Here is a 16,182-nt window from a genome sequence, read left to right as displayed (position 1 = left end):
AGAAGTTAAGTAATATATGCACAGTCACACCACCAGTAGGTACCCAGATTTTTTGGATTTCATAGTACTCTATACGACCTGAAATAGAATTTTTCCTTCAGTAAGTAACATGTCCAAACTGAAGCATGGCCCTTTTATCTTTCTTAACTGGCTCATACATCCCCTTGCATTCTTGAGCCAGAGTTTATCAGATAGAGCCGGACCTCTCAGGGCACCATTATTCACTGTGAAGAGAGCACACTACTGTGTTGTGTAACTTCGGGACTAGTGAGAGCTGAAGGGTTCTTGCCCCTAATGTCAGTGGCCCAGGCACTTTGTGAGATTTGGGGGTTCTCACGTCAGCTGAAGTGGTCTCCTTGTGACTACTTAAAACAGTAATTTCATTTCTTTGCTTAAATTCTTTTTTTGCAGAGTTTGAATCTATCTCTTAGAAAATCTATATTATTTTATTAAATGATCATTTAAAAAGCATGTTAATATATGCAGTGAATGTTCTATCAGTATTTTATGCCAAAAGTTTATTACTCCCTTAAATTTAACACTTGGAAAAATACATTTTACACTAAATTAGTTCTCTCTTGTGACTACAGAAAAAGAAAAGCTTTGAGATTCTTTCCCAGCTTCCTCTAATAGCACTTCTCCATCTTTCATCTTCTTCTGCCTTTGACGATAAAGCCAAGATAGTACAAGGCAGTGTTATACCTGGTGCTCCCCAGGGGTGTATCTGTGCTATAGGCCTACTGTGTGCTTCTGCTCTTTTGGGGCCTGTGCTCCCAGCCTCCCCCCCGCCCCCGCCCGGCTTGTACCCGGCTGACTTTAGTGCTGCTTTTTCTTAGCAGTTCTTAGCCAGGCTGCAGCTTTGGAGATTGTCCTTTTCTTGGCTCTTTAAATATATCTTATGCCGTCCCTCCCCCTCATTCCTTCGCGCCATTTTCGCTCATTACTTGGCAGTTCTTTCATTGTCATCTGGTCATTTTCTTCTCTATATAGTCCGCTGTGGTGAGTTTTCAAAGAGCATCACTAAAATGTTAGGATATTGTGTATACCAGGAACCTCTTAGGAGTCTTATGGCTAAAGTAGAAAGGGCTGAAAAGCAATTAGAAATATGGATTTACCTTAGTAATAGATCAGAAAATCATTTCAAAATGTCATGGGAAAATGTGATTTTTAGAGAGAGAGAGAATTATGTACCTTGTCTGCCTGCTGGGGGCATATAACTGGAGGTCTAGAGCTGTGTGTCCAGGATGGTAGCCCCTAGCCATGTGTGGCTGTTGAGCACATGAAATGGGAATAGTCTGGATTGAGTGTGTTAGAAGGGTAAATTACCAGATTTCAAAGACTTGATAGGAAGAATAATGTAAAATACCACATTAATAATTTTATATTCATTATATACTGACATGATAATCTTTTGGATAATGCGGGTAAAATAAAATTTATTAACATTAATTTCACCTATTTCTTTTGCTCTCATAATGGGGCTACTAGAAAATGTATAATTACAGATGTAGCTCACATTTGGACAGTCCTGCTCTGGACTATAAAAATAGCACCACTGAGCTGATGGTGTATCGGACCTGAGCTCAGTGCTTAAATGTATTATCTCATTAAATAATCACAGCCAAGCCTGAAGCTGAATTACTGTTCACATTTTACAGACGGAGGAAAGTGAGCCTGGGACATTAACTAGCTTGCCCAGGACAACAGCTAGTAAGTGATAGAGCTGCAATAGACCCTGAGTCTAACTCTCCCAAAGCAGGTGCTGTTAACGAATATGCTACATGTCCAGCTTACCTGGAGCTTAAGACAGTACTTTTGTCTGCAGGTGCCTTGCACACATGTAAGACGTATGCTTGCGTCAGGGCCCTGCCTTTGTTCTGTGTGATTTCTTTCTGGTAACACAAACAGTAGAGGCCTTCACTAAGTAGAGGATTGCCCAGCACTTGTTTCATTGGGCCTCCAAGCAGACAGAAACCTAAGCAGTAGGCTGGGATCTGGTTGCTGTGTGTGGTGGAGGAAGGGCTGTGTGTGCCCTTGAAATGGACTTGGATTCATGAAACTTCATTTGCTGCATTCTCGTTGCTAGCAGGTGAACAAGTTCCCTTATGCAGAGCCTTCCCTTTTTCATGAAATGACTAGAAACCTGCAGTGGCCCTTCCTCCCCTCCCTTCATGCTTGAAGTCACTGCAGTGACCTCCACTGATGGATTCAGTTCTGATCTAGTCGATTCTTCAGCCTCATCGGATTCTGGAGTTGCCTCCCTGAATCTCCTTCTTGATGTCCTGGGTCTCTTGCTTTCTCCATAATGGTCTCTCTTTTTTTTTTTTTTATCTCTACCTGACTCCTGAATGTCCATATTTCCCCAGGGAGCCTCGCTCTGCACTGGTGGCTTGTAACCTGGAGGTAGGATTGAGAGGCTCATAGACTCCTTTGAAAATTGGATCAGGAAAATGCACACAGACAACATTTTGTGTATAGTTTTACAGTGTTCATAGGCTCCCTAAATCTTGTTCACAGACTTTCAGGTTCACAACTTCTCTGTGGTTAAGGTCTAGGTCTAGGTTAAGGTCTCTGTATTTTCTCCCTGGGACACCACTTCTACCTTTTTTGTAGAGAGAGAGAGAGCATGAGTGGTGGCAGGCTGTGGGGGGTTGGGGGTTTGCAGTGGGCAGAGGGAGAGGGTAAGAGAGAATCCCAAGCAAGCTCTATGCTCAGTTTGGAGCCGGACACAATCCTACAACCATGACCCTGAGATCACGACCTGAGCCAAAATCAAGAGTCAGACGACCAACTGACTGAGCTGCCCCAGAGGCCCCCGCTTCTACCTTTTAGAGTTAGATACCACCTATACGCCAGCGATGCTTAAACCCATACTGCCAAGCCCAGCCTCTCCCCTGCTTCGGCCTCAGTGTCCATTCCCTAATGAGTACTCCCAGTCAGATGACCCATAAATTCATCAGTGTCACCTCAATCCTCCTCACCACCCCCAGGCCTGACCCTGCCTCTCATTCTCTGTTATAATCAGTGGCACTGCTTTTTCCCTTATCACTGCAGCCAGAAACCTGGGAGCCACATTGCTAGTCACTGAACCCTATAGATTTTACTTTATCTGTTCCTTTGCCTAGAGCTTTTCCCTTCCCAAGGTGCTGGTCTGTTAGGATGTGCCAGACCTAAGCATTATATTTATGCTATTTCATGTAAACCTCACAAGAATCTGGGATGGTATGTGTTGTCACCTTTCTTCTTACAAATAAGGAGACAAACAGAGAAAGTCATTTGCATGGTCACTGGTAGAGCCAGGATTTGAATCCAGGCCCAGATCTACTCCAAGTCTGTTCTGAATCTCTGGTTCTGGCCCTGTCTCCTGTCCCCCTAACTCGGGGCTTAGTAGTTTAGCTGGGCTTATCTTTTTCCATGGTGAGCACCCACCTGTGGGTAATTACTAATCTCTTCTTCCTGTTCACCTTCCTGAGTCCCTGGATTAAGCTGGTCTCCTCTCCTGACTCAAGTTCTCACTTGTCTACAGCACCACCTGCTTTCCTGGGCCCAAGCACCGTGCAGGTTCTCCAACTTCCTTTCTGTCCTTTTGTCTCTAAAATAAACATAACAATTATTTAAAATTTCAAGATGGACTTTGGTATTAGCAACTATAAGATTATGAACCCAGGTTAACAAATCTAGCAAACAATGGGGAAAGCAACAATTGTAAGTAATTTCAGCAAGTCTCTATGGGACTCTGCAAGCACGTGGGGCTGGGTTTCGCCCTCTCCTGGCCTGTCCTGCTCATCAGGGCTGGTGGGGAACGTGATGGTGACCCCATGCTCAAGCTTGCCCATCAAAGCCCTACATTTGTTGTCCTGGCATCCCTTTTGGTGGGTTTCCCTTTTGCTCTCAGAAGTGTTTCAGTTTGGACAGTGCATTATGAGGCTGCCTTAAACACAGGTCTTGCAGTCTCACAGACTGGTTTTGAATTCTGGTTCTAATTTCACTAGCTCTGTGATCTTGGGCTAGTTAAATACCCTCCCTGAACCTCAACTTCCTCATTGTAAGATGGGGTTAGTAATAGCCTTGGGTGGTACTCTAAATATTTAACGGTAGAGACATGGCATGGGCATCAGTTAGAAGGGACATGGCTATAGTACTTGATTGAGTCCTAAAGGTGCCTACCAGCCTGGCATTCATCTTTTCATTTCTGGATGTGGGGTGGGGGTCCCTAAAGGAGAGGACAGAGTGGCAGGAGATACTTGAGAGGTTGGGAGTTTAGGGAAGTATATCATATTTTAACAACTGGGCACTGATAGGTGCTGCTGTCAGCCCTGATGATACTCCCATTGTGTTTAATACATAAATTTTTTAGGAGGCCCCTGGTGTTGATGCTCTGGCATCACTCAGTTTTTGGTCTTCTCTTTGTAGGGACGTGGTATATAATTCTCTTTCCATCTCTTATCCTCGCCGGTTACTATGGTTGTCCTTCTGAACTGGATCTAGTTGGAGTAGAGACCAGTTGCTGACTGCCTGAATCACAGTCTTAGTTTGGGGAGAGCCCTGGGAGTTGCATTAACCTGCACCCGAGATGATCCACACTGATACTTCCAGTCTGTCCTGCTGCACCCCTGGTGGGCACCACCGTGTGGGGAGAAGTCAGACACGATGATGTGAGCAGTGTCACACACTAAGACTGGAGTAAGCCTGGCCATTCCCATGCCAGGGTCATGTGTTGCCCCATTTTTTATGTGATATTTCACAACATTGCCTCGTTAGAGATAGTATATGGTGAATGAGGTGGGGATGAGAGTCTCTGTGCAGCGCTTCTTTGTGGTGTGGTATGAAGCAGGACTGATCCACTGTTCTAGAAAAGTTGGTTTTAGAAGTTCTTAAGAATCCCTAAGCTAGCAAACATGAAGAACACTGTAGCATACAAACATGATTCAAGGACTGGGGACAAACCTTATAATTAAATGGAAGTGCTATGAAAAGGTCCCTCTCTTACTGTCCTCTGATTAAAGACTGCATATAATTTCAAGGTGAAGTAGACAGAAAATCCAGAATGTGTGGATAGCATTAAATTATAAGATGCAGTACCTGCCCCAGTAGGATCTCTTAAGTGTATAACTTTACCTTGAGGAAGTACACTGGGGACAGAAATGTGGGTGTAGGTCTATCAGTTTTCAGCTCTTAGCAGACAGGAGCTTTTTCTCCTCTTCTTGTCAACATTTTCTTCCTTACCTATTCTCTGCACACTCCTCCTGCCATCATTCCCCTGCTCTGGTCCCTGGTACCCTTCTGCTCTCCCCTCCCAAAACCCCAAGTGTAAAACTTGTCCCTGTTTCTTCTATTTAAAGAAATCTTTCAACCGTCCATACTCCTAAGCTGCCCTTTATGTCTCATAGGACTGTAGTAAAGTGCCTGGAACATAGCAGATGCTCAGTAAATATTTGTTGAACAAATAACTGAATTTTCTTTTACTTCCTTGCTAGTAAACTTCCCCAGAGCACATACTTACTCACAACCTCCACCTTTTACCATCCTTTCTGTCCTGCTTTTGTAGCCTGTCCCCCACCTGTCTCCCTAAAAATACTCTCTGAGGTCAGAGACTTCTGAGACCCTCCTCAGGGGTCTCCATCCCCCTTTCTATGTCTCCAGGGCATGGAGCACCATCTCTCTTGACTGCATGGCAGTGCATTCTCTCCAGGCTCCTGTATTATCTTGTGTTTAGGAATCAGAAATCCTTTTTTTTTTTTTTTTTTGCTGTTTTAATCAGGATGTTCTTTTTCTTCCCTTTTGCCTCCCGAAAGGAGCACGTGCTTTTCCAAGGTTCTCACTAGGCTTCATTCCCTTTGCAATTCTTCTATACCAGTGGCTTCAATGATGACAGCTATAAAGTATTTCCCAAATTCATACTGTCGGTCTCCACAGCATTTCTGAACTCCAGTGCTATAGTTCAGATACCTACTGAAGCTCTCCATTTAGATTGTTAGTAAAATTAAAAATAATTTATTCTTCATTTCCAAAACAGTTCCAACAAATTTATTTTCTTGATGTCACTGTTTTTGCTCAATACCCCGCCATCCTCTCAGTTAGTAAGTCTCAAAATGTTGGCATCATCTTTGAGTCCTTCCTCTTCAGCCACCTGAATCTTACTGACCTTTCCCTCATTCAGGCCCTGGGTACCTCACTCCTGGTCTTTCCCCCCTCATGTCTCCCCCATTCTGTACCCACTCAGCCACTAGACAGCTCCCTCCTACTTCTCTGATCCACTCCACATGCTGATGTGGCATGGTACTTCCTAAATCACTTCTCTGACCCTGGCACCATCTGCATGGAGACAGTCATGGACTCTTCATTGGTCATTTAATCAAGAACATGGAACTAATATTTTTGAGCATTTATCACGTGAAAGGCCTGTGAGGTCTGACTTACTACCTCTGTTTTATCAGAGAGGGAACTCAGGCTCAGAGAGATAAGGTATATACATGGTCACATAAAGAGTTGGTAGAAACACGGATTTTAACACCACTTTCTGGCTTTATGCAGTGCAGGGCCTACGTTTAAATCATTTAGCAGGGGTCTGGGACTTGCGCCTGTGGCTCTCTGCACCCTGCATGATCCTCAGCCCATCCATGACCAGGTGACATCTAAAGCTCTTTTCAGCTCTCACGGCTCTCACTGCTTCCCTATGGCCCTTCACTGATTTCCTTCTCCAATCTTTGAGCACACCATCTTTGTGTAGGTCACCAAACTTACACCCTCCTCTCTGTCTAAATTCCATGTCCATCCTCCAAAACTCAATACAAAGAACTTTTTTCTTCTGTGTGCTTCCAAAGCAATTTCTCCATTCCGCGAATCCTCACTGGATTTAAAATCTATTGTGGTTATGATGTATGTTCCCCTGGTCCTTCAAACTGATCAGTTCTTCTTCTTAAGCATTTCCATAGTACCCTTTCACACCCTCTTCCCCAGTTGTATTACTTTTATAATTAAGTGTTCAGTTTCTGTCTCCAGCTAGAATATAAGTTCCTGGAGGGCAGGGGCTGGTCTGTCTTATTCATAAGCACTTAAGCACATCTACCTCAGTGCCTGGTACATAGTAGATATGCAGTAAAATTCATTAAAGTAAGTAACAGAACGCCTTGCTCTTCCTCTCGCAGACTCTATGCAGGAAAATGGCCACATCTGTTTTATCCCTGTGTCGCCTGCAGCATTTAGCTCATCCGCATAGTGCTCAGAGTTAGAAACTCAACAAGTTTTTGTGGTATGAACTACACAGAGGCCTGAGTAGTCTTCCCCCATCTTGGTGTAAAACTGAGGGTATTGGAGCTAACACTCATTTTACTAGAATAACTTCTCCAGCAGCCTCCACTAAGTTTTAGGGAGTCGTGGGGAAGCCCTTGAAGGCCTTCCAATCTCTGTGCTCTCACGCAACATTGAAGAGTTCCCGAAGGTGAGGAGCACTCAACACAGAGATTATTGTCAGTGCCATTCTGTCGAGAGCCCTTCTTTTGGCATCTGGCTAAATCTGACAGTTCTCTTTTTTCTTGCCTCCAAACCATAATTTCCTTACCTTCACCATACTCTTACCACTCCCTTGCTTCTAAAATGTCAAGGCTCTAGCCCTATCCTTTGGCAGTCTTCTCTGCTTATAATTTCTAAGCACCCTCTGTTCACAGGCGATTCTGGGATTTCTCCCCCACCTCACCCTTCAGGGCAACACCTTCTTCCCCTAAGAGTGATAACCCCAGGCTACAGCCTGGGGCGCTCCCCAGAGAATGTGTCCTGCCACACTGAGCAAAGCTGCGGGAACCCCTGGGTCCTCCCTCTTGCTCCCCCAGCCCTCTGCCACTCTCCTCTCAGGGCTTCTTTCTCCTGCTGTCAAAAATATTGGTAGAGAGTTACTTAGGTGAAGATTGAGAGATGGATGTAGTAAAAAATATTATTAGATGCCCTGAGAGAGTGTAATAAAGGGAGTTTTATGAGGTATGACAACTTTCTAAAGTTAGTGGACCATTTGGCATCTCCTCAGACAGAGCCAGAGCTGACCAGGGCCCATCCCCATGAGGGCACACTTGGGATTGATCTTCCCTTCATACCTGGGGCTGCTTTCACTGTTTCTCTACTTGGGAAGGTAGTGTGAGGTCAGCTGCCTTCTGAGTGATACATTTGCCTCCTCTTAGAGTGAAGATTCTGTCTCCCCTCCCCCCTGCCCCAGTATCCTATTTAGAATTTTATTAGATTGTATAAAGTCTTCATTGCCCTGAGGAGGGTAGAAAGTGCCAAAATAAAGAACACATCTGAGTTTGAGCAGCCTGCTTTTTTAATGTATCCTGAGGCAACAGTAGGAAGTAGGTCAACACTTCACTGGCAGAAGATCCTTTATTTGGAAACCTTCTACTTAACGTACAAAGACGGGACACAATCCCAGTGTGGATTTCTAACCTCTAAACACCTGTGTTCTGTCAGGTGCCCTCTTACCCACACTCAACACCACTGGCCAGTTTAAGGTCTGTAAGGCCCAGGGATCTTGACCACAACATGGACCATAATGGCCCTCGGTAGGGCTGCCTGGGGGCTTTTAGATTTAGGGACTGCACATCTTGGCCTCTCCTGGGTGTGTTCCACATTCCCCCGGGGTTCAGGGAGCATGACCTGTGTGGCTGCATCTCAGAAGTCCAGGAACTAGAATGTAATACAACCCCTGCGACCAATTGTAAACAAAGGTCATTTAAGTAGCTTCACCAAGTATCACACTACCAGTAGTATTATCTTCTCACAAGCTGGTGTGAATCTCCGAGCAGCCCTAGAAGTAAACAGTAGGGCGACAGTAGCACTTAACCTCTCATGAACTCCTATTATGTGGCAGGCACGCACTGGGGGAAATAGCTCGCGTAGCCTGCTCCCCATGGCAGTCCTGCATTGTAGGTGGTTGTATTCCCATTTTGCAGATGAGGAAATTGAGGCTCAGAGAGATTAAATCATCTGTCCAAGTCACACAGCTAGTAAGTGGCAGGGCTAGGATTTAAACTAAAGCCAGTCTAATTCTAAAATGAAGTACCAAACCCTGGAGCAGCTGTGTACTTCTGGGGTTCCAGAAGACTCTCAGACCTTAGAGATTCTAATAGCTGATGGTACCACAAACTGCATGCTTTCTCCCCATCTTGCCTTCTTTAGTTACAAAATGGACACATTCAAAAATATATATTTTTAAAGATTTTATTTATTTATTTGAGAGAGAGAAAGCATGGGGGAGAGAGAGTGCATGATCAGGGGAAGGAGCAAAGGGAGAGGGAGAAGCAGACTCCTCACTGAGCAGGGAGCCCCACACAGGGCTCGATCCCAGGACCCTGGGATCATGACCCGAGCTGAAGGCAGACACTCAACCAACTGAGCCACCCAGGAGCCCTCATATTCATATTTTAAAACAAACACTGCTGCAGCCACCCCCCACCGCTACCACCTCCATTGCTCCCTGGGACTGCCGCTTTTTCCTGAGATTGGAAGTGCTTTGTCTCATCTAACATTTTTTTTCCTAAAGACCCTAAATACTTTAATGATGGCAAACATAATAACCCATGACTAAAGATATTTGTCCAATCAAAATTTTGTTTTGCTTGCAGAGAACGGCAAATCTGTTCATTGGAAACTGGGAGCCGATAAGGAAGTCTGGGTCTGGGTGATGGGCGAACACCATCTAGACAAACCTTACGATGTGATCTGTAATGAAGTTATTGCTGAGAGGGCCCAGCTGAAAGCAGAGTGGGAAGCGGAAGAGCTCAGGTATGAGATCTACAAACCCGTGAGAGGCTGGCCAGATTATAAAATGATGCAAAGATGCCTCTTTTTCAGAGTATCTGGAGGGAGAGTGGGGTGAGATCTGAGAGTCACAGAAGCCACTATAGATCTCTCTGGCAAGTTTCTTTACACTTTTGATGGTTCCCTTCCTTCCCACAATGCAATCAGATCAGCTGTTTCACTTCCTGGCTTGTCATCCGAGTTTTGATCTGGATGTGGTTTCCCCTGTGATCACTGGCTTCACTAGAATCATGCCAGAGCACCAAAGCTGACACAGCTGAGCATCAGGAATATAAGTGAGAAATGTAGCAGCTGTTCAAGCTTCAGGTCTTCAAACAAGATTGTCTAGAGGTGGGCAGCTGAGTAAGCAGGCCCTCTAGGTGCTTACACTATGCTAGGTGGTAGGAATTCAAAGATGAACAAGAAGCTTCCAGTAGGAGGGGAAACAGGCAGGTACACAACTAACTTCAGCCGATACAGGCTGTGATACGTGCTACAACTAAGTTATAAACAGAGCATTACCTGAGCCCATTATTCTGACCCACAAAGGAGGTGAAATCTGAATTGAACCTTGAAAGGTAAGTAGAGTTTTCCAGCTGCAGAATGTCAGGAAGGAAATTGCAGGCAGAGGGCATAATCAAGACCCCTAGTTTTGAATATGTCTGGTTTCTTTGGGTAACAATGACTTCTTCTGAATGTTTGGGGTATACGTGGGCAAGTAGCAGGAGACAGGGGGCCATGCTCTGAAGTGCCTTGAAAGCCAGATTTAGGACTTTGGACCTTGTTCTGTGGACAGTAGAGGTGTTTGAATAAGGAAGTGACACAATCAACTGGAGATAAAGGAAGGTAACTTGGCTGGTAGCAGTGAGGCAGATGATGGATCCCTTCTGCTGGGGGCCCAGAGTGACTTCTGTGAAGCCTGTTATCCCTTGAGTATTGACAGCCCTATCTGAGCTGATGAGATAGAAGCTGACATATGGACCTTGGTTCATGTCCCGAGGGCTGCTGATGCTGCCCACCAACTCCTGTAACTAAAACAATAAATGGGCATACAGAGATAAAGGAATTGTATGCTGCTCATCAGGCAGCATGATCTAGTAGTTTAGCTTCTGAACAGGAGTTGGGCAGGCCTGGGTTCAAATCCTGGCTGTGCCACAATGTGGCCTTGGATAAATAATATAATTATTTTGAGCCTCTTGCAATTAAGCAAGGATAACAAGCCCTTCCTTATAGGGTTGTTATGAGGATTAAGTTAATGTCTTTTCTTTTTTAAGATTTTATTTATTTGCGAGAGACAGAAAGCACACACATGTGTTGGGGGGGCCAGGGGGTGGAGGGAGAGGGATAAGCAGTCTCTGCACTGAGCACAGAGCCTAATGCTGGACTCAATCTCACAACCAGAGTCGAAATCAAGAGTCAGATGCTTAACCAACGGAGTCACCCGGGTGCCCCTAAGTTAATGGCTTTAAGTACTAGCAAAGGGCTTAGCATATTATAAGCACTCAGTAAATGGTATCTGTTACTGTTTTTCACATAATTTGAATGTAGACATCTGCTTTGGAAAAGCTATCCATGTTGGAGAATGTTTTTGATAATTCCACATTTGTTTCTCTTCAGAAAAACTCAGTCCAAAGACTTCGCCAATAGCTTGAAAATGAAATCACAATATTATGATCTGCAAGCACCAGATACCCAGGAGACTCAGAATATCTATAAGAAAGCAGCAGCAGAGGAAGAACTGGGGAAAGGCTCTAGACCAGCACCACTCCTTGAAGAAGAGAAAATTCCAGTGAGTCTTTCATATGTATAAAGTGCAGAATCTCATAACCAGGGGAGTTAAAGACAGTGAGACCGAGATGAATGTAGTTGAACATCAGGATCACAAACTTTTCTGGGAAAAATCCCTCCCAACTTGAAGGCCCTGATGTTCATTTCATTTTGGGAAATTTGGCTCACCTGCTACTTCACAAAAAAGGGTTTTTTTCATGAGACTGAAGGTGTGAAGAAAGAACTCTAGGAATAAAGTTTTGCATTTTAAGATTTTTTCAGGGTTTATTTTTCCCTGTTATATGTCTTCTATAACAGAGGTCAGTAACTTTTTTTGTGAAGGGCCAGTTGGCAAATACTTGAGGCTTTATAGACCACATTCTCTCTGTCACAACTGTACACAAACGAACAGGTGTGGCTCTGCTGCAGTAAAGCCTTCCTTACCAAGACAGGGCCCACTTTGGCACCCAGGCTGCCGCTGACTGACCCCAGTCCTAGAACGCTGGTGTCTCTGTGGTGCAGATTATGTTCTAGGGAGTCTTCCCTGTTCTGGTGAGGACTACACCTCAGTGCCTCTTTAGCTTCATAGATTTTGCCTGTGACTGTGGGGACCATTATTTCCTCAACACAATAGAATTTTATAATCGGAATTGGTATGAATTCTCTCGTGTTTCAGTTGGCTTAAAGAGCTCAGACATCATTTGCCACTTAGATTATAGTTTGGAAGAACAATAAAACTACATTATGAAGTACCTTCTTCTGCCAGGAATTTAATTAAACTGAGAATTAACAGGGGATTTGCAACTGTTTGACTTCTATTCAGGTCCCCAGCTTTGTGACACTAGTTGTGTGTGCTCTTAACCTATTTGAGGCAGTTACACGGGGCCACGGTTACCTGTCCTGCCTACTTCTCGGGCTTATGATGTGGCAAAGCACATTGCTGAATGTCTCATTTCATTCTCACAATGACTTTATGACCTAGGGACTGTTTCTGTATTTGTCCATTTTACAGGTAAGAAAACTGAGGTTAGATATGGTTATTCAATCTGCCCCAGATCTTATAGTTGACAAAAGACTGAACCAGGATTCAAACAGAGGTCTGGAGGACACCTAGGTCATTCCTTAACTATTGCATTTGATTGTCTTATTAATATAAGGAATGTGAAGAAGCTTTATAAAGGGCTGTAAATATGAGGCTCAAAATATTTAGGGGTACAAAATTCTAAAATTTGGTTTATATCCCAAGGTCAGACCTGCATCCTTTCCTCACATGTTCAGTGAAGCATGCAAGCTCTCCTGGGGCTGCTTTGTATTCCACATTTAATACCAAACTCCCTCCACACAGCAGACTCCTTTTCTAGTACCCCTAAAATGAAGAACAACAATAGCAAGAGCCAAAAGCCTCTTTCCAAAGCATTGAGTATGCATGCTAATCTTTGCACTTGAATTACACTACTTTCCTAGAAAAATTTTTTTTCAAAAGAACAAAAGATTAAAATAGAAGTTAAGTACCATGGCTATTATTGTTTTACTATATCATAAATATTATAGGGGTTATATTTTATACACACACATATATATGTAATACACACACACACAGTGAGAGGAGAAGATCTCAAGATTGACTGATTTACTCATTCATTTAAAAAATACCCATTATGTGCTACACATTGAGATTATAGTGTAGGAGTAAAAACAGAATCACTGCTAAACTTTAGATAAGTTGAAGGAATGAACTGCCAAATGAACTTTATAGTTGAGAAAGCAAAGAGAGACTGCATATAACCCATCATTTCAAAAGATAAGTGACCTCAAGAAAAGGATATGTTTCTGTGCACCCCCATTACACTAGAACTTGAGCAATGGCAGGAAGTGCAGGGTGGCTTTGCAGAGGACATGGAGCTGGAGATGATCACAGAGGGTGACCAGGGCTGGCGGTTCCAGCAAAGGACAACATGGACAAAGGTTTGTGTAGCTAGAAGAACAGGGGGCTTTGGAGAGCCCAAAGAAGGCTGTGTGGCTGGAGTGTGGAAGGGACAGAGGAGAGCATACGATTGAGTGAGAGGGGGGGCAAGGCCAGACAGGACAGCGTCTTGGGGACAACTTTGTGTTTTGGCCCCTTTGTTCAAGAACAATTGGTTATTGTCAAAGATTTTTGAGCAAGAGTTTGACCTGGTCAGTTTATCTTTTGAAATTTTTAAATTTGAACTGATCATTCATGGATCAGAGTGGGTGGAGGGGCAACCTTTCTAGCACATCCCAAGTTTCTAAGCTTAGATGCCTGGGATAATGGAGGTGCTATCAGCATAAACAGGAACATCTGGAGGAAAAGCTAGTTTTAAAGGAAGAGAGTCTAGTTTAGAGATATCAAGGATTCTGCATGCCACTTGAGGTGGTAGCAGTAGATATAAGTTGATTTTATACATAATAATAAAGTGTATACAATTTGACAGTTTGCAAAACTTTCTCTCATATGGTCATTTCATTTCATAATACTCCTGTGAAATAGACAATGCAAGTATTTCTTTTGTACAGATGGCGACTAATGCTCAAAGAGATAAGTGGTTTGCCCAGAAATCAGTTAGAAAGCTCTCCTTTTTGTTTATCTACTTTTGTTCTTATCACAACCCTGGTGTGTTTAAAACAGAATTCATCGTATTCCCCAGATCTGTACCTTTAGACAACTCTGGTGAGAAACCAAGACTAGAGCTCTGGGAGTCATCCAATATGTTTCCAAAATGCAATTCAGTCTTGCACAGTAAAGAGGTCCACATTTCATCCATAATTTATTTTAACTATAATATCTAGAAAGATATTGTCATGTCTTTAAACTTTGTCTACACATGGCCTAAAATTTATTATAAAAAGAAAAATTGTCAGGCAGTTTTTATTGAAGTTAGTGATCATGAAGCTTATCTGAATAACCATGGACAGGTTTAAAGAGCACTCAGTCTTCCAGAATTATGAAAAATATTCACGGAAAACCAACTATAGGTTTACTAAAGTAAAATGGCCTTGTTAGATTTGTAATAAATTTCCATATGACAGATCATCACCAGAGAACTCCAGACCTGAATCTGAAAGCACCCCTTACTGATCTGATCTAAACTCTCCAAAGGGCTATGGAGAGTAGGGGAAAGTTAAATTCAACCCAGATATTGATGTGCATTCAGCACTGTAGAAGCTCCTGTGTAGAGTCAGTCAGTTATGGGAAGCAGTTCTTCTGGTTCATAGTGACCCCTTGTATTTGTACTGGGGCATCAGAGTAGACGGTATTTCTGCATTTGTGTCAGCCAGTGTTTTTTAGCTCTGCTCTGATTATCTTATGGAAGGGTCAAGGCAAACATAGGGACCCCTCTGGGTCTGTGTAGGACTTCGGGTAAATTCAACACTTACTCCTTCATTGTCCCCTGTTTACCAGTAGTATTTTGAATGAGGTGAAATCAGCCTAAATGAATGCCACAGCCAGCATCACCGAAGGAAAACAGTACATCCTGAGAGCACGACCGGGAGCCTGGGATATTTATTGGTGAAGCAGGCAGATTTGCCTTAGTGCTAGTAATTGGGGTGATGGTGGTTGAGGTGAGGAATTTGACATTTACAATGTGTATAGCCCTGTATAGCTGTCAAAAGGCTTAGATTTGCCATTTCACTTCATGCTCACAACAAACATAGGTGTGAAACAGGCTCTTGCTCTCAGAGTGGACGAATCAAGGGCAGTGGTTTCTGCAAAGCTTGAGTAGAGGTGGAGCCGGGGCCATAAACCAGCTCCTCTAATGTAGGGCCAGTGCTCTGGCCATCTCATCATGCCCCAAGGAAGGTATTCACATCTGTATCTTAATGATCATACTGTTGGAATTAGAGTATGGGTTTTTTTTCCCATAGAGCAGGAATGCTTTAGACCTAGACGTTGTTAGCTTTAAAATTAAACAGAAGAACTTTTCCTGTAAGAAAACATGGAGAAAGAGGAAGAGGAAGCCTGGGGAAGCAGTGGAGAAGCAAGACATGGTTAAACCAGTTACATTGAACTGCCTGGAAACCTTGCAACAGTCTGATTTCGTGGCAGTGGTGCTTCCCAGAGCTCAGGGCTCCGCCGTGTTGTTTCTCTCCCAGCTCTTTCCTAGATCTTCAGAGCAGCATCTCTGCCCCACACTGTGACAGCATCACAGTGTGGCAGGGTTTATCACGAGGCAGATTTGCTAGCTAGGCAAATCTCTGACCTTTTTGGAGCCTCTGTGTTCTCAGCTATAAAAACTGGGAATTAAAAAATACCTGCTTTGTTTATCTCATGGTTTTTTTGTGTGAAAATTACATGAGATAATATATTTGGTAATGCTTGAAAAACTGCAAACCCCAGTAAAAATCCATGGAGTTGTTTCAGCTAGAAGTACTTGAAGCCTTGCCTCCTCTCTGTGGGTGTGTCCTGCATGCAGGCTGCATGGGTGAAGATCTTGCACGGTTTGGATGGATGGATTGAATCAGTGCTTCTCTGAGTAAGTGTTTATCAGGGTCCCAATACATGTAATGATAGGTGTTATGGAGCTGCAAAGGAGGCATGGGACAAGGTCTTCATCCTTCAGGAGTTAGAAGAAAGATTAGAAGGACTTAGTACTAAGTAAGGCAAGACAT

At 43.6% G+C, this 16,182-nt stretch overlaps 1 protein-coding gene across 10 annotated transcripts in view; it reads left to right on the top strand.

The window, feature by feature from the left end:
- SH2D4A (SH2 domain containing 4A) overlaps nt 1-16,182 on the top strand; it is a 68,198-nt gene that overhangs the window by 7,779 nt on the left and 44,237 nt on the right. For all 10 annotated transcript variants that reach the window (XM_073902615.1, XM_073902614.1, XM_073902613.1 and 7 more), the window contains 2 exons: nt 9,612-9,771; nt 11,404-11,575. In XM_073902615.1, coding sequence (XP_073758716.1) covers nt 9,612-9,771; nt 11,404-11,575 — 332 coding nt within the window. The remainder of the gene's footprint in view (nt 1-9,611; nt 9,772-11,403; nt 11,576-16,182) is intronic.

This window comes from Callorhinus ursinus, unplaced genomic scaffold, assembly GCF_003265705.2.
Source record: "Callorhinus ursinus isolate GAN/ISIS: 27379988/994484 unplaced genomic scaffold, GSC_fseal_2.0 scaffold17, whole genome shotgun sequence".
NCBI lineage: Eukaryota > Metazoa > Chordata > Mammalia > Carnivora > Otariidae > Callorhinus > Callorhinus ursinus.
This window is presented reverse-complemented; position numbering and strand designations above follow the sequence as displayed.